We start from the raw sequence: 23735 nt of genomic DNA on the forward strand, positions 1-23735 counted from the left end.
GGAACGAGAAAGCATCGCCCATGCTCCTCGGCTGGGGAAACCTGCTGGCGAACCTCTGGCACTTGGAGTTCGTCGCCGTCGCGAACAAGTCGATCTGGGGTTTTCCCCATCGGAAGAGTCGATCCACTTGATCCTGACGTAGTTCCCACTCGTGGCACGAGCGCAGCTCCCTGCTGAGTGAGTCGGCAATGGCGTTTATCCCGGCCAGATGAAAGGGCAGCAGAAACATCCCTTGGGCGACGGCCCAATGGCACAAATCCTGGGCTTTCTTGGAGAGGGCTGGGGATCTGGTTCTTCCCTGCTACCGGATGTAGAACATCGTAGTGGTGTCGGTGAAAATTCTCACCACTTTGCCTTTGAGGGACGGGAGAAAAGACCTGAGGGCCCAGAACACTGCACGGAGCTCCAGGGTGGTGATGTGGAGCTTCTTCTCCTTCGGGATCCAAAGGCCTCTTGCGTGAAGATCTCCAGTGTGTGCTCCCCACCCTTCCAGGGAAGGCATCCGTCGTCACAGTTATCTGGTGGGATGGGGTCCGAGTCTGCCTGCCGTGAGATGAGCGCGGGTGCCCCACCACCGGATCGCTTGTTGGAAGGTCTCGTCGAGCGGAATCCCGTCCTCAAAGCTGCCCGTCGCTTGGATCCAGCGGGAGTCGAGGAACTCTTGCAGAGGGCGCATCCGAAGCCTGCACGGGCGCACAAGATATATGCAGGAGGACATCATGCCGAGGAGGGACTTGATGGACCTCACACTGGCCACGTCCGTGGCCAGCAGGCGCTGCATCTTGCCCAGGATGGCCTTCGTCCTTTATTCCGACGGTGAGGTCAGGCGCGCCACTGTGTCGAGCTTTGCTCCCAGAAACAGTGAGACTTGCGAAGGGACCAGCTGGGATTTGGGAACGTTGATGGAGAATCCCAGGTCCGAGAGCAGCTGGACGGTCTTTGCTGTGTGATCCACGGCGAGCTCCCTTGTCCCTGCTCGGATGAGCCAGTCGTCCAGGTAGGGGTAGACGTGTGCCGACTTCAATCCGAACGGGAGGGCCTGGAACTGGTAGTGCCGTCCTTGGACCACGAACCTGAGGAACCTTCGGTGACCTTTCAGAATGGGGATGTGGAAGTATGCATCCTCCAAATCCAACGACGACAGGAAATCCCCCTCTTCCAGTTGTCCCAGCACGTGCTGGAGGGTGACCATCCGGAACTTCTGTGCCTTGATGTATTTTTTCAGCCGTCGCAGGTCCAGGATGGGGCGCCATTCTCCGGTCTTCTTTCTTACTAGGAAGTACCTTGAGTATACTTCCCCCGGAGCCTCTTCGGGACGAGCTCGATGGCACCATCTCTGAGCAACGCCCTCACCTCCAAAAATAGTTGAGGGATGTGATTTTCCTTCCTGACCATGGGTGGAATGCGGGGGCACTTTTTTAGAAATTCGAGGGCGTGCCCCTGGGCCAGGGCATCCAGCACCCAACGGTCGGTGGAGATGGACTCCCACACGCTGACGAACTTTGCCAGCCGGCCTCCCACCGGGGTCGGTGGGGGCCTGACCCCACTGTCGGTTCAATCTTGCTTGGCGGACGCCTTGCCGACGGCGGGGTGCCCCCGACTTGCCTCGTCCTCTATAGGCTTCCTGCGACGAGGAGCGGGCCGCTTGGCGGTACGTAAAGGAGCCACATCCGAATCCCTTGGAGGCACCCTGCATGCCTCCGGCGCTCCGAAAGGACGGCCTCCGTTGCCGGAGAACGCCTGGGGCCCTAGCAGTCTCCGTGTCCGCCTTGATGGCTTGGAGGGACTCATCCACCGTTTTCCCAAACAGGTTGTTCCCGTCGAACGGCATGTCCAAAACCTCCTGGCGGAAATCCGTCGCCTTGAGCCAACCTCGTCGTCTAAGGCAAACGCTGTTGCCTAGCTGGCAGAAACCGGTGTCGGCAATGTCCGTTGCCACCGTAATGGCGTGGTCCGACGCCACTTCGCCTACTTGCAAGATCTCCAGGGCCTCGGCCCTCGTGTCATCCGGTAGGAAGTCCAACAGGGGGGCGATCTTGTACCATAACTCCGTCGTAGCGGGCCACGATCGCGAGGGTGTTGGCCGCCTTAATCGTTGTTGCCGCCGGCGAGATAACTAGTCGTCCCATTGCGTCCAGCTTCTTCCCTACGCCGTCCGGCGGGGATGCCCACCCCCCCGCTTTCTTCTTGGCCGCCGCTGAGACGACTGAGTCCGGGGTAGGTTGTGCCCTAAGGCACAAAGGGGCCGCGTCGGGGACCCAGTACTACTTCTCGTACCGATCCTTCTTGGCAGGCGTCGTAGACAGGTTCTTGCTTGAGAAGGGTGAGACCCTCGTCCCAGATGTCATCTAGCAGAGGCATGGCAAGGACTGACTTCCTCCTGGCCTCGCGCCGTTGGGAAAGGAAACCTTCCTTCTTCTCTTCGGGGCACAGCTGAAAAAGCTCGGATGCGCTGGCGATCATTGCATGGAAAGATCCGATCTCATCGGACGGGGAGGCCCGGGCTGGTGATGGGAGCTCCGTCCCGTCGTTGGTACCCGTCGTGGCCGTGTCTGTTCCAGCGTCATCCCCAGGGACAGGGGATGTGGGTAAAGGCAGAGCAGGCCGGAAGGGCTGAGAAGGGGGGGCTGGGTGGAGCCGTCTTCTCTTGTTTGGGGTCTTCCCGACGGGACCTGCTCTGGTTTCTCCGTCGGACCTGGTACCGGGTCCTCTTTCGGTGGTAAGGGCAATCTCGTCCTTATCTCTGTACATAAGGATTGTATTGCCAACAAAATGGCCGCCGAGTTATCCTGCGGCTCTGGATGCGACGGCTGACTAGGACCCTCGCCGGTGCCGCCGTCACTCTTGTCGTCACCCTCGTCGGGATCTCTCCCGTGGGGACGGGCCTCTTCGACGCCCTCGTTGAGGCCCTCTAGGACTTCTGCCAGCTCTTCCTCGGATGTTGTGTCCGTGTCCACAATGGCCACCGCCCCCCCCCTTTTTCGCAGGGGTCTTTTTTTGATGGGTCTGAAAGAGGCTTCCCTCCACGGAGGCAGGGAGACTTTGGGCCCCGAGGTCGCCTCCACTGGTTTAGCCTCCACAGGCTGCGCCAGGGCCGCCGCGACTCCCTCGATAGAGGCCTTGGCCGGGTGAATTGAGGCCTTCACCTTGGGTGTGGAGGGTCACCGCCTCGCTCCCCCTCGGCCGAATCCTTCGAGATCGACCATGGCCTCTACAGAGGCTTAACCGGGTTCTCAGATTTCCTCTTCCCGGAACAAGAGCGTTGGCTCGTGGTTGATGGTGCCGGGGAAGGCGCGCCCTGCCTCGCAGCCGAAGAGCCCGACCGTTCGGGGCTCCCGGTGCGCGCGGACTCGCAGTGCTTTGCCTTCTGTTGGGCCCACGTCGCCGGGGCGCCCGAAGACCGCTCGGACGACTACTTCTCACCTGACGGACTCTTTCCTTCCAGCCAGTTGGAGAGAGGAAGGTGTCGGTCCCTGATGGTCCGTTACGACATGTTCCTGCAAAATGCACAGTCTTTCTCCACGTGCGCTTTGTCCTCATGAAGGCAGTAGAGACATTTCGAATGCTCGTCCTCCTTGAACACATTCTGTAGCTGGCATCCAGGGCAAACCCTGAACAGCTTTCCGGGCATCGAGTTTCCTTTCTCCTGGGCCATGACCAGGTAGGCCGCAGAAAATTCTGGAATCCCCCAAAAAGCGTAACTCGACGAAATCTTCACCCTTGAGGGGAGTAGAAAAAAATCTGACACGGATACCCATTAATCGGATGTAGAGACGGTGGAGCTTGAAGCTCTATTTGACCAAAAAATTAGAATTCTCTTTGAAAAAAGCGTGAACACGCAGCAAAAGCTCGAGAGCTAAACACGAGGACTCTCAACACTTGAGTGTGCGGTAAAAATCTGAAGATGGCTGCCAGAGGCGGGGCTTAGGGAGAGGGCAGTCATTGGCTGGGGGCAGTATGACCCAGTGATTGGTTACTACTGAGAAAGTCAGATCAGAAACAAAACTGATACTGATTTTTTCTTTACCGAGGATTCCCAGCCTGACGACAGGGAATATTCATGAGCATGTGAATCCATGCCAGACCCCATGCCGGAGAAATGACATTGACATTATTTAGCAGGGGGCACATCAGGAGGCGCAGGCATGAGGTGCACAATATTGGGAACACAGGTGGCAGATGGTAGCATGGGTATAATAGATTGCACATGTATAGTGGACCTGGGGCATATAGTGCTTAGATTTGAAATGCTCTGGCCCATACAAAGTCGCAGGTGTGGGCAGAGACCATGCTTCAGCTGCGAGGGCAGACGTGCGTGCAGCTGTGGGGACATGCATGGATGACCAGGTGCTGATGTTTTGATGCCAGCCGTGGATTTCCGCGGTCGGTAATCCTGCATTATTAAAGTAGAAAGTGCGAGTGTCAGTGTTGTCCCTAGGGGTATAGTGTAATGGTGTCTTGAGTCTTTGAATTTCTGGGCTTCAGTGCCCGAACTACAGATCGATGATCAAAGTGGGGGCGGAATGAGATGGGTGGACATCTGAGACCGACCCGTGAGTTGTGGTCAGACAGGTTTGGTAAGTGAGGGGCAAGAAAGGACGGTTGCGCGATGGAGTTTCTGGAGCGGCAAGGGGGGGCAGTGTGCGGGGTGGGAGGGGTGCTGGGTGTAGGCTTCATAACTTCCCTGGTGGGGGTACAGATTATGAGCTGTTAATGCTCTTGCAGCAACTTCTGGCCTTACCTTGTGTAAGATAGCTAGCTGTCGCCTTGAGTGCCGTCGAGCAGCGGAGAGCTGCAGAGGGGGACATCGGCCTTGCCTCCTGGCCTTCCTTACGCAGCTTCGCCTGCACATCTGGTGATCGCTCTGGTGAAGCAGGCTGGGAATCAACAGAAGCCTGATCGGTGAGCAGAAAGAGTTGCTGAAGCTCCGTAAACCAGAATCTGACTGGCCACCACAAGGCTATGAACAGGAGAGTGCAATTCAACGTGTTTCTGAGCTTACATAGCGCCTGGTGAATCAGAGGAAGAGGCGGGAAGGTGTAGGCCCTCATATTGTGCCATGGAATCTCAAGAGTATCCCCCAGGGAAGAGGCTCCGAGACTGTTCCTGGAAGCACAAAGAGGAAGTTTCCTGTTCGTTGAGGTTGTAAAGAGGTCCACTACTGGAGTGCCCCAATGGCAAAGGTCGGAGAGGAACTCAGGTCAGCTCTGACTTGTAGCTGACCACGACTCAGCGACAGAATCTGCCGTTACATTCAGCTGGCCCTGAATGTGTACCGCCAACAGCCAAACACTGTGCTGAATGGCCCATTCCCAAATCTGAATGGCTAGATATACAAGAGGAGGTGACCTGGTACCCCCTGTTTGTTGACGTAAAACATGGATACCGCATTGTCTGTGCGGATGCGGACCACTTTGTTCACAATCCCTGGCTTGAAAGCTTTGAGCGCCAGGAATTTGCCAGAGGCTCCAGATAATGTATGTGAAATTCTGTCCTGCGGCGACCATAGGTCGAAAACCTAAAGATGATCGATCGTCGCACCCCACCCGATAAGGTAGGAGTGTCGTAATGGTCACCTGAGGGGAGGGCTCCTGAAAAGGTGCACCCACTGACAGATTGCTGGAAGAAGACCACCATAGGAGATCTGTCATCATGCAGGGTGGAACCGGAACTAGGCAGGTCCACTGCCTGAAGCCCGGAGCTCCAAAGAGCCAACTGCGTGAGTCGCATCTTGAGACGCACAAGGGGAAGAGTAAACCGCACGAGGCAATGAGGCCCAGAAGCCTCTGCAACCACCAGGCGGACATGCTTTCTGACTGAATGAAGACTTGACAAGCGTTTAACAGAACCACCATCCTGTCCACCGTCAAGTACACTCTGCAGTCGATCATGTTCCAACGGAAACCCAGGAATATCAGGTCCTGAGAGATCGGCATGGAGGATTTCCGCCAGTTTACTGACAGCCCAAGACTGAACAGGAGCTGAAGGAGAGACTGAAGATTGCTTGAGGCTTTCACTGGACAGGGACTGCGCAGAAGCCAGTCATCCAAATACGGATACTCACGAATACCCTGTAGCCATAAAAGGCAGCGATGACTGGCATCTTCGTGAAGACACAAGGGGCTGAGCTGAGACCAAAAGGGAGCACTTAAAACTGGTAGTGCCCGTCTCCCAAGGAGAACCGCAGATATTTCTGATGCGGGCTCCAAACCAGGATATGCATACAAGCATCGTGAAGGTCTACAAGGCTCAGCCAGTCGCGCTTCTGAAGAAAGGACTTTATTTGACAGGCGTAATCATCTTGAATTTCTCTGGGGGAAGATAAAGGTTGAGCTGAGAAAGATCTAGAATGGTGCGCAGGCCAGCCTGGTTGGGTTTTGGCACCGTAAACAGACGAGAGTAGAAGCCCTCCCCTTGTTCCACTAGGGGAACGGGTTCCACCACCCTGAGATCTAGAAGCTTCTGGACCTCGGCTCTGAGGGAGGGCGTCCGCAACTGCTGAAAGGGAGGATTGAAGGGTGGGGTAGGGAGGAGGGGCAATCGGAAGCCCGCCCGAGCGATGGACAAAACCCACCAGTCGTCGGCGATGGTGTGCCACGCCTCCAGATGAGACGAGATTCGTCCTACCACCGGAGTCTCGTGCAAGCGCCAAAAAATATTTTGCAGACTTGTCGGCAGAGAGACATGTCCCTGAAGAGGAGGCTGACGACCGAGAGCAAAACCGGCCATGTTGCTGCCTCCGGCGGGAGTTACCCAGTGGAGTTCAGTCCAGCGCGGCCTGCGGTCTTGGAACCCTCTAAAGCCGGAAGAGGATCGGGACCCAGATTTCTGAGCTTTGACTGGTGCCTTCACGAGCAGCGACAGACTTGGCAGTTTGCGTGCTCGCTTTAGTCTTGGTGAGCTCGTCATACATTGAAGAGTGAAACAACTCCTTGCCCTCAAAAGACCGTTCCAGAACTTTATCTTGGCGCTCCTTAGAAAACTTTGTTGCATGAAGCCAAGCCTGACGAGATGTGTCAGCCCCCAGCATGAGGCCACGAGACGAGGTGTCAACATGGTGCGCAGCAGCCTCCGGCACATCCTGTGCCAACACCCTGGCGCCTGACAAGCCGCCTTTAAAGTTTAACCTGTCAACAGGAATGAACTCCTGGAAGTCAGCCAACTCTCTCCACAGGTTCATATTCGCCGCCGCCAGGATGAGCTCTGCGTTAGCCTGACAATTACAGCCGAATTGGCAAAAATCTTCTTGCCCAAGGAATCAAGCAATTTGTCCTCCTTGAACAGAACTTGAGCCGCAGCTGCGGAAGACGCAGAGGCCAGCTTGGATTGCAGAGTGGCAGCCGCTACCCCGGTCAAGGACGGGAGCAGGCATGATGCCAAGGCTACTTCCTCTGAGGTGTGAAGCCTGTAACGGGCATCAATCCTTTTATGTGCAGCCCAGTGTGGGTTTTATCCCAGACCTTGCGGGCCTCGGCCAGGACATCCCTCTTAAGGACCAGGCCGGTGCACTCCTGTGGAGACAAGGTTAGTGCCCCCGAAAGCAGCACTTCCTGCAGAGGGGGTGCCTCAGGCACTGGTACGTCAAGGAGTGACATGTCCAGTACCCAGTCGTGAAATGCTCTGACAGAGCGGGGTTGGTCTTCACTGTCCTGATCTGCTAAAGGGTCGTCTAGAGCATCCGGATCCCGCAACTGCATCAGATTGACATCACGCTCTGCTGGAGTCTTGTCCACCGGTGTCGAGGGAGGCAGAGGCGGAAGAGCCTGAGGAGGGCCGGCAGGCAGAGGAGGTGCTGCCGCCAGGGCGACAGGCACCGTGACAGGAACTGTCGGAACAGGCAATGAAGTCAGAGGGCAGATTTCCCTAAAGAGGCCCTTAAAGTACAACCTCATGGGATCAGAGTTCATTAGACTATGAAATTTCCCAAAAAAGGCATCCTCTACCGAGACCTTAGGCGCTGGAGTGGGCAGAGGCGTCTCGTGAAGAGCATAACCCCCACAAACGCAGTGAGGAGGGCTGCCAAGAGGGCCTGCCACCAACCGGGTGTACATAGAACAATGGGGTAGATGTAGGAGGAAGCAAGACCGAATGTGGTAGTGGCATCCGAGCACGCCAGTCATAGGAAGGGCGGAACAGATTCACACTGTCGCGTGGAAAAGGTTGTCAACAGAAAAGAAGGTTCCCAGCACCTGCCGTCGATAGCGTGGGTGTGAGGGAAGACTCCAAAATGGTCGCTGTAGACCACGCGGGAAGGCCTGCCATTTTCTGAACATCTGAGGAGAATTGCGTCACATGTGTTGATGAGGCAGTTGACACTCCACAGAATGGTCAGGGGATTCGACAGAGATTTTAGCCTGGACACAAGGATCCTCGGCAGAGCTGGTACTATGGGGAATTGGATATTTACTGGACATCCTGTCCCTTGAATTAGCCTCCAAAGGAGGAACCTCGGCAATGCCGGTAACCGAGGAGTTGCGATCGATGACCTCTCCCTGTGCCCCCTCAACAGAACCGATGACACTGAGCGCGGGAAAGTTAACAGGCCTCTCAGTTCTGTTGGTACACCTTAGCCTCGTCAAGAGGCACTTCGGAACAGAGTCCGGTCTTAATAGCTCCCCCGAGAGGGGCATCGAACGGTGGTTCGGTACAGAAAGCCTCAGAGGCCTCAGGGCACACTCCGTTATCTCTGTGGGAAGCTCCTGACAAGGAGACCTCGGAGCGAACTCCGGTACCCAATGCCTCAGCACGACTATGCTGGCTATTAGCACCTGATCGGTAAACCTTCAATCGTGATCCGGTAAGGGCAGGCCCCCCGCGGAAACCCTTGGAGAAAACCCTGGTACGCCTATGAGGCCTGCAAGGCACCTCAGGGAGAACCCTGGTAGCAGAGCTTTTGAAGCCCCTCCAGGACCTGGAGGACCCCGGGAAGGAGTCCCCCCCCAGCCGGGGTGTCCTGAAAAGTAAGGAACTTACCAGGTGTCTCTTCTTTCCGTCGAAGAGCTGGAAATGCAACAGAGGAACCTTCTGGAAGATCTCCCACCGACCAAGACAACGTTAAGTGCCCGGATTGAAAGGGAGTCACAGAAGAAACACAAGTTCAACAATGATCCGGTCCCAGACACTCCAAGCAGAGAGAATGGGGATCCACCCTAGCGAAGCTCGCAAGAGGAACAAGTGGCAAATCCCAGACGCTACGCCATAGCCTGAGGACTACGCAAACTGAGCAGGAGAGAAGGACAACGGGAAGAAAAAGGTCTTCCCAGTGATGCTAGTGCGTCTAGCCCCGACCCCGCGGAAAAAAGGACTGTGAAGAGCTAAGGAGGGTGGGGTTAAGGCTGCATGCAGTACCCCGCGTAAAAAGAGAAGGACATGTTTCAATTGGATGCTTTTTTACAAAAAGTGCTCCGGTCACGTCCCAGAGGACGGAATGTCCCAAAAGTATGGAAGAAAGGGGACGGGACGTAGGAGTAAAACATTTACACAAAAACCTACACAACTATTATAGTCACACAAACAGCTACCTTGCACCTGCCTTCTCAGTGCGGCCTGCTCCTATATGCACTGTACCGGAGACAATGGACTGAAAGAAAATGAAGTCTCATTTCCAGCTTCATACCTGGAGCACAGAAGGCGGCATGGGTGACAAAATGACCTCAGTGGGAAGAAGAAAAACATGACCCACTTAAACCCTTTCTCAAAACGACCCACCTTTGATGCAACTCCTCTCTCCTAGGCTCCACCCCACCCTCACAAAATTACATCTACAACATTAACAGGTTCAAAGACCTGGTCAATGCCTACTCATCCACAGTACAAAAAATAATGAACCACTAGTATAAGTATAGCCAAATCAAGATCTTTTTAAATGGTTGCTTTTTCTGCAAAAAAAACGATTGCTACAGAGATTGTTGTATTAAAGGAACATTCAGAATTAGGGTTGTCAGAGTTAAACAATTAATGTTAATAAAAAGTTATTTGCTTACCTGTCCAAAAGAACCCTTGCCAATTAAAGAATCTATTTCATAACGGTCCATCCATTTTTCACCATTTTTCACAATGTAATCGTAGTTGTCGTCGTCGTACCCATCATTGTAAACCTTCCTCTCCTTTTTATGACTAGAATCATCTCCTTGACCTTGTTGGTGTCGGCGCTTCTTTTTTGCATAGTAAACCTGTTGAGAAATAATCTTTACCATTTCTTAAAAGGTACAATCTCGCCATGAAAACTTGCCACAACCTAAAATAGTCAGGTGCTACTTTCAACCACAAGCAAGACCTATGCAAGCAAATATAGGGATGCACTTTATATTGTGGCAATTGATACATCTTTCACTAGAACTGTTGCAGCATATTGCAACGACTGGGCAAATAAAAATGCAAAAGAAACCTAAAAGTATTAGGCGCGATACTTTCATTTCTGGCATTTCAATAGTGTAGATTTGCTTCACATCAGCAATCTTCAGTAAGAATGTATTCTGAGTTTGCATCACCACTATCCCGTTGGAAGATGGTATATGGTTCTGAAGCTAGAAGAGCCTTCATTTCAATAATGCGTCTAGCTGGCCCGACTACCATTAAGACCGCTGTTTTCCATGTGACGCATTAGAGTTCTGTCAAAGCCATACGTTTGAAGGGGCTAATGCGAAATAACAGAAAAGACTAGGATTGTAATAAAAAAAACTGGAAAACCAGGAAAGACTGTATAAATGCGGTTTGATTAAAGTATTGGACATGAAATTAGTGTTTGAGCAACTTCTATAGGCACCCATCGCCACAAGGTATGTAGTAGATGAGTATCTGCATATCCAGACGCACTAACATGACAAAGATTGTGTTTGATGAAGGGAGCATTTCAGTGCGTTAAGATTTCGGTCAACGGATCAATGCAAAATCTCAGCCACTTGTTTCTACACTGGGAACGAATGGATGGCTTTCTGGCCAGCTGAAAGATTTTATAATTATATGCCAAGACCGGGGGCAAGCATTATGCCAGACCAGGTCAGCTAAGGGTGGAATGCCCAAGACCAGACATTAATGCCAAGGTGGCAGCAATCCCCAACCTAGACACCAGGAAATTCCTCCAAGGACACTCGACAGGGTATAAACTGGGCATGGAAGGCTTGTCAAGCAAGACAAATGCTAGACATTGCCAGCCTGCTAGCTACTGGACTGGTCAGAAAGGGCCATGTATACAGAGCCATCTACTGATCGCAAATAGCTGAATGGGTGCAGCACGTTGTCGGTTTCATAAGCAATGATAAATGAGCAATCTCTGCAGAGTGGCGTAAAAGTGTGATTATACGATTTGGTATTTATAACCGTTCGATTTGAAAATAACTTTTTTAAAGGTCGAGCGAAAAAGACCGATTTCCATTGACCGATTTTATTTTGATCGTAAAACCGGCATTGTAAAGGTCTTTCTCTTAAGACCTATAAAATGCGGTTTCCTTTTTATATTTTACATATTCAAGGGGTTTCACCCCCGAGCCACCCCCTTGTTCCTCCACACCCACACCCAACACCCTACTACCCTTCCACTCCCCCAAACCAAAACCCATACATACACACATCAAAACACACGCACCCACACAAACACTTAACCTAAATCAGTCTTTAAGTGAAAAGATCTTTTAAAAAAGATAATCACGTAGGACCTTTATAACACCTGTACACAAGTGTTTTTTTAGGTGCTCTAAATAGACCCCAAGCTAGGAAAACTGGCCTCCTCCGAAGCAGGCCCCACAGTTTAGGGGCTCCTGTTCAGTGATCACTTCCCAAAGGAAATTATGAAATTTGTCAGCACCTTTACTGCCTTAGAAGACGGGGCCAATAATCAAGCTGGTTTTCGCACCTAAGAACAGGGCAATATTGAGGTCCACCTAGATCTTGTCCGAGTCAGATGCCAGTCAATAGGGCTGGGGAACGAGAGAGATGCAAGACCGCTTTAAAAGAGTGATAGTCTCCTCAATGGAGACCATCAAGAAAGCCGTTTCAGACATGCTGGTTCCATACAACTTAGATTTGACGACATGGAGAACCCATATGAGGGGCGCTCCAACTCAAGAGATAGTCAAGGTGCATAGGGTGTAGCATTCCAACCAGCAGGGAGGAAAGAATCCTCACCGACTACCCCGGGCCAGAAGCCTCCAGCAGGTCTGCTGGTTGCACCTTCAGATGCCTCTGGCAGTCTTAAGAATGTGCTCTTGGAAAGGAAAAGGGACTCTTGGCATCCGACGCTCTTGCGCAGAGGTGGAATATAAGGGCTCAGACCGAGATGGCTCGTCAGAAGCAAGCAAGGGGACTTCTGAATGGTCCCCAAGATTACCTGAAATTAGCTCAGTCTTATATAACAAGACACCAAACCACACCCAAGCATGTTGCAGTGTGCAATAGAAGAAATGACAGCAGAAGAGATTAAGAAGTATGGATCTGATCCACCCCAAATACTCAGAATGGGCCCCATCTCCCAGAGGCGCACCTTAAGACGAGGCTCTGTAAAGAATGTGAGGTGATGGGTCACACTTAACCTCTACAGTGGGATAGAACCTCCAGAAAAACTGCCCAAACCTTGGCCTTGCCGAAGCGACCACCTTAAGTCTAAAAGCTAGGTCCTGGACGACAAGTGAGAAGCCAGTAAGGTAACGGAAGAACCGTGCGTAGATTGCCACTCTGAGATCACCTCCAGAACAATGGGTTTGCAAGGCAATGCACAGATTGTCCAGTTGAACCAATGACTTAAACAGATACTAGAGACAGACTGGCAGGAACCCCTTACGAATCAGCAAATCTTCCATTTCAGATGGCTCTCTGATGCACAAAAATGTAGTTGGCACGCCCCCTTTGTTGGAGCACTAAAGGGTGCAACTCATTCATGATTGAATTGCGAGAGCCAGCTTAGACAGTCTGCCTTCACATTATCCCGTACAGAAGATGTAAAGCCTAAACACTCCCAAATCAGCAGTGCCAACATGCAGTGCAGGGGACATGGTGCCCCTCTGAAAATGGATTTTAAAAAGGGACAGGTTGAGATGTCAGGCAGAAGGAGCACCATCTTGCTCTTCAGAGAAGAGAGGAATTCGACCAATGTCAAGTTAATGGTCCTAAGCACTGGGTTTGTTGATGTGCTACTAAATAGACCAATAACTGAACAGACAAATGATACATGGTTGTGCCCCACTCCGTGGGTGAAGAGTATGCTGTGACAAAAGTTTTGTGAAATGGGTCAGCAAATGGGGTGCCTACCATCAGGTTCTCAACCTTGGAACACCAGAGTAGGTCTGGATGTAATGCTGCAGGAATATGAAAGGATTTACAACCTCTAAGGCATGATTCCAGCAGTCTACTAGGTGTAACAGAAAACTCATTTGGCGACGTGCAAAAGGAACAGCCAGTCGTGAAGAGGCATTGGAACCAGCACACCAACGTTACCCAGTTTGAGTCCAGTTTTACTGCCCTTAAGGTGTCCCAATGGTGACCATGAAATAAATGGATTGCCATGGATGGAATTTAGACTTTTTTTTTTATTAAACATAGCATAAATAAATACAAGCTTTTGTTTTATGAAAATTAAAAAAAAAGATCATTTTTTTATGTCACAGTTACAGTTGCAAGGCCAAACCATCTCCCTGGAACTTCCTTTTGTTTCTATGTCAGTTCATTCCAAGGAGTTCCAAAGAGGTTTTTTATTTATCTGGTATTTTTCCTCTTTGGTTTGGCCTCGACTTTGACATTATCCGTAGATTGTACTTCTTCCACCATCGTAACTTCTTAGTCCATTTATGGGGGCGGTACTTGTTTACCAACCAATTTGGTTAACATGAATTGTAGGAATGTACTGAGTGCTCTCGTGGTCTTTTGATTTGGGTTGTCATATAAAGATGCCCACCACAAATCAGAGTCTAGCCCACATGTCGGAGTTAGTACTGGATGTAAAATTAGGTCTCTTGCTGATCTTAGTTCAGTACATTACTAGAGGTTGTAAAGATTCATCCTTCTGCTTGCAAAGCCGGGCAAGTGGTGTCATTTTCTATGCCGTTTTGTTTAGATTTATTTTTGTTCTTATGATGTTCAATCTGAATCGTAAAATTAAATGTCGATGAGTAGGATTCGTGCTCTTTTTCAGATAGCCTGGGAGAATATTTGGTGCTGAGCTAAGATTTTTTGAGAGGGTGTGAGATTTAGAGGTAGCACGGGCACTTTCTCATTGGGCCCACTCTGTGCAAAGAAGCGCCGTCTTCACCCTCTCGAGGTTGTTGCATAAAGTATCTTCTGATATGTGCAAATTCTGTAAAACCTCTTGACATTTTTCTTTCCAGATAGTCAGTGGCCAGAAAGGAGCTTTTTCATTTTCTTCTTTTAGAATTGCATATTGTGGTGGGCAGTCTTTGATTAGTGTTTTTCTAAATGTTGGCAAAGCTTTCCATATAATTGAGACCTGCATAGAGTAGAGACCCAACTTGTGTCGAATTATGTTCATTGGAACACATTGCGGAAGCCTCAGTAGATTTCTCCAGAATCTAGCTTCAACCATTTCCCAGGTTTCCCATGGTATTCTGAGAGCAGTGTCTCCAGCATAAGCTATCGACGGGATTACTTTTGCATTGTAGAAATCTGTCGGTTGAATTGAGAACTTGCCAAATTTTTGTTTCAGAATAAGTGCTTCTGCCATTAGTTGACTCATTTTCAGTTGTAAGTGTTCTGACCACGGTCGGTCGTTCCAGTCGGTGCTTATTATTGCTCCCAAATGTTTTGCACTTGATGTTATCGAGATAGATTTGGTGCTGACACCATTTGAAGAACTTTTTCACTCTTGTTCTTGGTGCTTTGATTATTAAGATTTCTGATTTGTCAGAATTTATTTCTGGTTTGTTTTCTTTGACAGATTTCCAAGGCTTCGAGTTTTTTCTGCAGGCCAATCGGGGTCTTATCCAAGATGATCAAATCGTCTGCTTACAATAAGTGGCCTATTACTGAGGTGCCTATTTTTGGAGAGCATCCTTTCGGTATGGCAAGCCGGTCCTTTATTTCCAAGATGTAGAAGTTATAAAGGATAGCTGCCAAAGGGCACCCTTGCTTTAGACCTCTTTGTGTCAGAATTGGTTCGTCAGATTGCCCTTTTGGTTTAACCGTACATGAATTGAGGTATCGGTATGCAGAGCTTTGATTGCGGCCACTAAGTCTTTCGGACAGCCTTTCTGCTCCAACTTTTTTCACAAAATGTGTCTGTCAACTGTCAAAAGCGGCAGCCATATCAATGCACGCCAGATAGAGCTTCTGATTTTCGCAAATAGTTTTGGCCTTCAGTAGATGGAGTATAAGCAGATTTAGGCCACAATCGACTTTCTCAACAAACCCTGCTTGCCGAGAATCGTAATTTTTTGAATGTTTAATCCATTCTTTCAGTCTCTTTAGGAGGATGCCAGCAAAGATTGTGTCTACAACGTCCAGCAGTGATATTGGACGATAATTCTCAGGCTTGGCTCTGTCTCCCTTTTTATGGATGGGGATGATTATGGCTTTTGTCCATGTTTCTGGAATTTGTTTGTTGTTGATGATCATTCGTGTGAAGTATAGCACATGTCGGCCCAAACTTCCAGGGCTCGATTTAGTATGGCGTTCGATAGGCCGTCAGGCCCCGGTGCCCGAGAGCTACTAGCTTTGTTAATTAGTGTGGTGATTTCAGACTTCTCAAATGATATGTCCATGGAGTCTTATCCAAGCTATTTCGGATCCGATCTTCTTCGTGTGTGTTGTAACTATAGATTTCTTGAAAATGTTGGATCAATTTTTCTTCATGGATAGGATTGATCTGTTCCAGTCCTTTTGACACACTTATTTGATTCATTAGGGCCCACATGAATTTGGCGTTTGTTACTGGCTGCGAGCAGCATTTCTTCAGAGTCTTTCTGAAACAGTAGGGCCCTGTGCGATTTGGGCCAATTTCTATAAGCTTTTTTTAGTGTTATCCTTTCTTTGAACGCACTTTGAGTGTTCTGTTTTTTTTTAGTGCTCTTAGTTTCCTTGCTAGCTTTGATTTTTTTTCTGCTAGTTCAAGATTGTATTTGTGTTGTCGAGCGGTTTTTGGCTTAGTGTTTTGGCCCTGTTTCATTCTGAAAATAGTCAGACACGCTTCGTATTCTACACCAGTGTTCTTTGCAGACTTCCAGCAATCTATTGCTTTTTCAAGGATGGGTGTCATTTTTGGTGCTAGTCGCCGTCTGTTAAGGCCATTATTCACTTCGATCTTGAAGGGCCAACTTTTTTGATGGGCCGGACCACTTTTGTGTACGTTGGAAGGAAGTGTACACGTAAGAATAAGTATTTTCTGGTCACTTTTTGTTGTTGAAATTATGTTCAAGGAGGAGATGGTTTTAAAAGTTTCACGATCCACAAAGAAATAATCCAAAGAAATAATCCAGGGTTGCACTTTGATTATATGAAGTCCATGTGACTGCTCCTTCAAGGTCGCCAGTCACGTTTCCATTCACCTGCAAAAGATCTATGTGTCTCCGTTAACCAATTTTGCATACGGGTTGACCTCTGCTGTTTGTAACCACTTTGTACAACTTGGTTTTTCTTTTTTGTACAGTATATTGAGATCGCCGCATACGATTGTGGGATTTTCGAATTCAGCTCTTAGATCGTCTATATGTTGGAACACAGTTTCCATAAATTTGTCGCCATCCTTAGCTTTGGTATTCAAATAAAGGTTGAATACAATTTGGAAATGCTTCACAGTTTGATGGATGCCTCCACTGTGCTCTTGCAATATGGTTATTTGAATGAGTGGTAAAGGGGTCATAACACAGAGTACATTGCCTTTATAGTCATTCTTTAGGACAGTCAGACCTGCAGAGGGTCTATCTTTTGGTCCTTTGTATCCTTTGTTCAAGAAGCAGGTAGTCCCACTCATAATTAAGGGATCTAGGAGCCAACATTCTTGGATACATATGTCTGCCTTCAATAGTTCTTCATCTAGTTCTAGCAGATGTCGGTGGCCCTGAGTGTTCCAGAACGCTATCCGAAGGTTTCTTATAGCGTCCAGGCAATCAGTCTAATGGTTGTTTTTTGTAGCTAAAGATCCAGCTAGCCAGTCCCATGATTTTTTTGTGTCAATTTTCATCACAAGTACAGCTTCGTTATTGGATGTAATATCTGCCACCTTGCTTCCGGCACTTCCCTTTATTCTCATTCTGAGTGCTTTTGGACCATGCAGCACAGTTGGAGAACCTTGTTGGTTTGGCATTCTGGTCGTCTGCTGGATCATAAACTCTTATCCAATATTCAATGGATATTGGGGATTCTGAAACTGATTTGTTTCTCGTTTGTCATTGGCTACTTCATCTGGTTTGATATCGAAGCCAAGCGTTCTAAGTGCATCTGCAGCTGTCCAGATTAGCTTCGTTACTGCCTTTGAAAACAGGTGGATACAGATTTGATCCGTTTCATCTTCTTTTGGAAAGGCCACTATTTTAATGTCCTTTGGCTCTATAACACGTAATTGTGGTACATTGTGGAATAATTTCATGAGGTTGGATCTATTTAAAATCAGTCCATACTTTGCTTTCAATGCGCGCTCAATTATGAGTTTATGGTCACCCTGTTCCTCATCTTTTTCTTCGGTCTCGAGAAAACCTGTTCGCTTGAGGTCGGTCGCTTGAACCTCTTGTCTCTTTCCTCGGAAGTTCTTGTCGTGAGAGGTCTCTCTTTGTGAAGCTGTTGACTTGAAAGATCCAACATTGCTTTAAGTAATTGTTGTTGTCTGATTTCATTTGAGTTTGAGTTCCAAGAGAACTCCTTTTTCCTGTAAGGTGCGGAAAGAGGGAGATTCTATCTCTTTAGATTGGTTCCTCACAGTCGCCGTCCGGTTGCTGGGTCTCCTCTAGACCCTCCTGACTGTTAAATTCTAGTTGGCTGTCGCAATCATGAACAGAGAGTAGCAGTAAGGCATCTTGGTCCTCAATAGTATTGGTTTCGTCATCGTCAGTGTTTACAGTTACTGGTTCTGTAACAAATTCTCGTTCTTTCAACATTTGACATCCTTCTCTTTTTTGTGTCTTAATTAGTTGGTCTGATCGCTCGTTCTTTTGGGACGCATCTTCAAAGGGTTTCAAGTTGCGAATGAAGTGACGGGCTCCTTTGCTTGAAGTGTGTTTTGTCAGTGGTATATTTTTAGTCTTCTTAGTTTGTTTCCCAGAAGAGATTTCTTGTTTTTTTATTGTAAATCTCGCAGTTTGTTTGGGTCTGGTTCCCAGTTCATTTTCTCGTAAATCGTTAGAACTCTCTGGGGCAAATAGAGGAAATAGTTCTTTATTTTCTTTTGGTTTGAGTGGGTTTTCGACATGACCTGTCGTTGAATTTATTATCAGGGCCTGAATGGCCGGTCTTGTATCAAGGCCACTTGTTATCGAGTTCGTAGGTCTTTCGTCTTGATTTATCTTTTTGTGTTCAATTGCCATCTCCGAAACCACTTCTTTCTGTTCACTGGGAGTATCCAAAGTTTTTACCATCGCTTCACTGATTTTTTCCGAGCCTCTTAAAATGTTTTCTGTTAAGGTGCTTTTTTCAGCGGTTTGACCTTGATGCTTGTTTGCATCAGGTTTCAGGAGCGTTATTTTATCACTGAAACCATGGAGAAAGGCTTTCCTGTCCTCTCGCGCATCTTCCATCAGGTCGATAAGAGTTTTGAAAATAATAGGTTCCGTTTCCTTCTCTCTGGCTCTTTTCTTTGATAGCGCCAATGTAGTATTCTACGTATATAAGCCGGTCAAGTGGCACAGCGAGTAGAGCGCTCGCTTTGACATCCGTGCAGAGCCTGCTAACGCAGGTTCGAATCCCGGCGGGGCCAAACTCAGCCTTTCATCCTTCTGAGGTCGATAAATGAGCACCACACACCGTGGGTAATAATAAGCAGCGCTCAGATACCTGAGGGTTTGTAGCACTATATAAGTGCCAAAGAACAAGTTACTTTCTTACCTGGTAACGTTCTTTCGATGGGATGGTCCGACGACGTATTCCATATCTATGACATGTAATCACCACAGCTGTGCTGCTTCGGAAACTTTTTCGGCGTCTGCGTCCTGCGTCGATGACGTCGATGCGCCGTCGTCGAGGACCTCCTCCGACGTCCGACGTCATCCGATGTGATAAGTAGGACGCACGACGCCCATAGCCTCAGTTGTAGTTTTTTCCCCCAGAACGTGTGACATAAGTCAACTGCCAGTCAGACACAAAGCCTCGCGGAACGTAAGCTGCAATCGCAAAAGAAATTCTGCAGCGGGGAAGGCCGGGCGGGAGCGATATGGAATACGTCGTCGGACCATCCCATCGAAAGAACGTTACCAGGTAAGAAAGTAACTTGTTCTTCGAGGGGATTGGGTCCTCCGACGTATTCCATATCTATGACAGACTCCCAAAGCAGTACCAAAGCAAGGAGGAGGGAAAGAATTTAGAATCAAAATGTAGAATAGCCAATCAAATAGCAGAGCAAAGGACCGCCTTGCCAAAGGCCAGATCCTGTGCTCGGATGGAATCAAGGGAATAGTGACGTACAAATGTATGTACTGAAGCCCAGGTGGCTGCATCACAGATGTTGCGAATAGGAACACCCCTCTGCAGGGCAGTAGACGCAGCCATACCCCTGGTAGAATGGGCCCGCAAGCCAGCCGGTGGGTCCTTACCCGCCAAACAGTAGCACTCCGTGATGGCCAAAATAATCCAGCGAGACAAAGTCTGTTTCGTCACAGCTTGCCCCAAACGCTTACCAGCGTAACCAATAAAGAGTTGATCATCCACTCTGACCCGGGACATGCGTGAAACATAAAAGCTTAAAGCTCTCCTAGGATCAAGCCTATGGAGCCTCTCCTCTTCCTTACCAGGATGCGGAGGAGGATAGAATGCCGGAAGAACAACCTTCTGGGCCAAATGAAATTCCGTCACTACCTTCGGAAGAAAAGAAGGACGAACTCTAAGGACAACCCTGTCCTTGTGAAATACAGTGAAGGGAGGCTTAACTGAAAGTGCCTGTAACTCACTCACTCTGCGAGCGGAAGTAACCGCAACTAAAACAGCCTCAAAGGGCAAGAATGTAAAGGCTCAAACGGAGCACCCATAAGAAACATAAGAACCAGGTTTAAATCCCAACCGGGCACCAGGAAAGGTGACGGAGGGAATACATTAGTGAGCCCTTTCAGGAACTGTGAAATCAAAGGGATTTTAAAGTAAGAACACTCTTCAGACGAGCGCTTAAAGATGGACAGCGCCGCCAGGTAACCCTTAACGGTACCCACTTGCAAGCCCCTGTGGGCCAAAGAAAGTAAAAAGGACAGAACCATGGGGATGTCGCATGCAAAAGGATCCACATTCTGAACTCTGCACCAGTCGCAGAACTTACGCCAACGGCAACGGTACAGAGACTTTGTTCCCGGCCTTCGGGCCGAAAGCAACACCTCCATCACGTCCTCAGGGAGGTCCCAATCCTTATACCTCAACCTTTCAGAAGCCAAGCGTAAAGGTTGAAGGATCTGACCTCTGGATGGAGAACCTGACCCCCCTCCCGTGAGAGCAGATGTCTCGGTAGGGAAGACGACGTGGAGGGCAGATGGATAAGTCGAGAAGGTCCGGGTACCACGTCCTCCGAGCCCACGCCGGGGCAATGAGGATCATCCGGGAACAGAACTTCCGTAACCTCCGCAGCACTTGCGGGATGACGGGGACTGGAGGAAACGCGTACAGCAGCGGGAATGACCACTCCACCACGAACGCGTCTCCTAAGGCTCCTTATGGAGGAAATTCCCGCGAGCAAAACCTTTCGCACTTCAGGTTGACACTGGAGGCGAAGAGATCCACTTGAGGGGTCCCCCAAAGGGCGAAGATCTCCAGGAGAATCTCCTGAGCCAACTCCCACTCGTGAGAGATCGCGCTCTGCCTGCTCAGAGCGTCCGCCGTCACGTTTTCGGCTCCGGCCAGATGAACTGCCGAGATCGAAACTTCCTGCTGGATGGCCCAGAACTCGAGCTGCATCGCCTCTCTGCACAGAGGAAGTGACCCTGCCCCCCCCTTTTTGTTGAGGTAGTGCATGGCCACTGTGTTGTCCGTCAGGATCAGGACATTCTTCCCTCGCACAGACGGCAGAAAAGCCTTCAGGGCTAGCCTGACGGCCCTCAGCTCCAACAGAGTGATATGGAGTCTGGACTCCGACGGAGACCAACGACCGCTGACTGTCAGCCCGTTGGCATGAGCTCCCCAACCGGTGAGGGACGCATCCGTCACGATCGTCACCTCCGGCCAGGGAAGCCAAAATGGAGCCCCCTTCATCAAGGTGCCTTCGACGGCCCACCACAGAAGGTCCCGGGCGACCGAGGACGGCACCTGAATCGAGTCCGACATCCTGCCGGAGGACTGCGACCATTGCGTCTTGAGTGCCCACTGCAAAGATCTCATCCGCAGGCGAGCCTCTGGCACCAGAAGAATGCAGGATGCCATGAGGCCGAGCAACCTCAAGAACTCGAACGCTGGGAGCGTCTGGGCATGCTGAAACTTGTGCACCATCTGCTGAATGTGAAGAGCCCTCACCTGGGGAGGAAAACACCGCCCCAGGGAAGTGTCGAGCACTGCTCCGATGTACTGGAGCCGCTGTGTTGGCGTCAAATGGGACTTCTTTAAATTGAGGGAGAAGCCCAGCCTGTGAAGGGAGCGACAGGTGATCGATAGATGATCCAGGACTTGCTCGGGAGAGCTCCCCCTGATCAACCAATCGTCCAGGTAGGGGTAGACGTGAATCCCCCCCTTGCCGGAGATGCGCTGCCACCACCACCATGAGCTTGGTGAAAACCCTCGGGGCGGAGGTCAATCCGAACGGCAGGACCCGAAACTGAAAGTGTGAGTCGCCAACCGCGAACCTCAGGTACTTCTTGTGCTTGGGATGGATCGGCACATGGAAGTAAGCATCCTTGAGGTCGAGTGACACCAACCAGTCCTGAAGCTGAAGGGCCTGGAGGACTTGAGAGAGAGTAACCATCTTGAACTTGTCCTTCCTGAGGAGTTTGTTCAAACCGCGCAAGTCTATGATGGGTCTCAATCCCCCGTCTTTCTTCGAAACCAAAAAATAAGGGGAATACCACCCCTTGTTCCTCTCCGCTACAGGCACCAGTTCTATGGCGCCTTTCTCCAGCAGGGCTTGAATTTCCTGCGCAAGGAGCGGATCCGGACTCTGCAAAGAGAGGTTCCCCGGTGGATTGTCGCGAGGCCTGTGCCGAAAAGGAAGACAGTAGCCGTGGGTTATGATCTCCAGAACCCACACATCTGAAGTAATGGCTTGCCACTCTACAAGATGCTGCGCCAGCCTTCCCCCAACCGGCGAACCATGGGACATGGCCTCATGACTGAATGGGAGCTGCTGCGGCGTTACCTGAGGGCAAAGAGGCAACTGCCCGAGCGGCCTTGGCACCACGGGTACCCTGTCGTCCACCTCTGGTACCCCTGCGTTGGCCTCTTTGACTGCCAGCTCCTCTCGCTTTACTGAAGGATGAGTAATAGCGAAAGGAACCACCCCTCCACTGCTGTCCCCTAGGACGAAAAGGCGGAGGTTGGCGAACCGCAGCGCCCAACGACTTCGCTGCAGCTTTTGAGGTCTGCAACCTCTCAAGGCTCTCGTCAGCCTTGCTGCCAAAAAGGTGTTCACCATCAAAGGGCATGTTGAGGAGCCGGGACTGCACATCAGGAGCAAACCCCGACTTCCGCAACCATGCAAACCTGCGTATCACGGTGCTCGCGGCCATGGACCTACTGACGCATTCAGCCAAGTCCAGACCCGACTGAACGGACTCACACATGGCATCCTTACCATCCTGGACCATAGCAAGGAAACCATCCCGTTCCTCCCCTTCGGGAATATGTTCAGCCGCTAACGCAACACAGTTCCACAGAGTGTGCGTGAAACGTGACAAGGCACAAATGGAGTTGGCCGCCTGAAGCGCCATACCACCAGAAGAAAACACTTTCTTCGCCCAGCCATCAAAACGTTTGTCGTCCCTATCAGGAGGGATGGTAGGGTACGACGCCTGCTTTGCCGGGGCCGCCTGCACCACCAAACTTTCCGGAGTGGGGTGCCTGGTCAAGTAGCAGGGGTCGCTACTGGCTGGACGGTATTTACGCGACAAGGATCTGCCCACCGCCGGGAGACTCTCCGGAGCAGTCCAAGCCGCCGCCACCCTTCTCTGTAAAGCCATATGGAACGGCAGTACCGGGTCAGTTGGGGGACCAACATCAAGGATGTCCGTCAGATCATCCTGCACAAACTCCCCTGGGGGAGCAGACCATCCCAGATACTCAGACACCCTAGCCATAAGGCGCCTGTACGAGGAATCGGCATGGGAGTCAGGCTCAGGCCTACAAAATTCCACCTCTGGAGAGGTGTCCAGTCCACTGGCATCATGCAGTGACTGCCTCAAATCGTCAAACTGACTATGGCCCGAGACAATTTCATCTGGCACCTGACTAGGAACCAGGCCATCAGAATCCTAATCCGCCTCCGAAATATATTCCAGGTGGCGAAAAGGCACCCGAGAGTGCTTGCTCTTAACCAGAGCCTTCCTAGGGGGTACACCCGTGACACGGGGCACCTCCGACACGAAAGGCGTCGATGGCGTCGAACGAATCGCCGCCGACGCCGAGAAAACCGGCAACGGCGCCGAGAGGGTCGACGTCGAGGAAATCGGCGTCGACGTCAGATGCAG

General features: G+C 50.3%; 1 protein-coding gene across 4 annotated transcripts in view; it reads right to left on the bottom strand.

Moving 5' to 3' along the window:
- DYRK1A (dual specificity tyrosine phosphorylation regulated kinase 1A) overlaps positions 1 to 23735 on the bottom strand; it is a 1390196-nt gene that overhangs the window by 764382 nt on the left and 602079 nt on the right. For all 4 annotated transcript variants that reach the window (XM_069636083.1, XM_069636082.1, XM_069636084.1 and 1 more), the window contains one exon: positions 9984 to 10172. In XM_069636083.1, coding sequence (XP_069492184.1) covers positions 9984 to 10172 — 189 coding nt within the window. The remainder of the gene's footprint in view (positions 1 to 9983; positions 10173 to 23735) is intronic.

This window comes from Ambystoma mexicanum, chromosome 7p (assembly GCF_040938575.1).
Source record: "Ambystoma mexicanum isolate Mex_15411 chromosome 7p, UKY_AmexF1_1, whole genome shotgun sequence".
NCBI lineage: Eukaryota > Metazoa > Chordata > Amphibia > Caudata > Ambystomatidae > Ambystoma > Ambystoma mexicanum.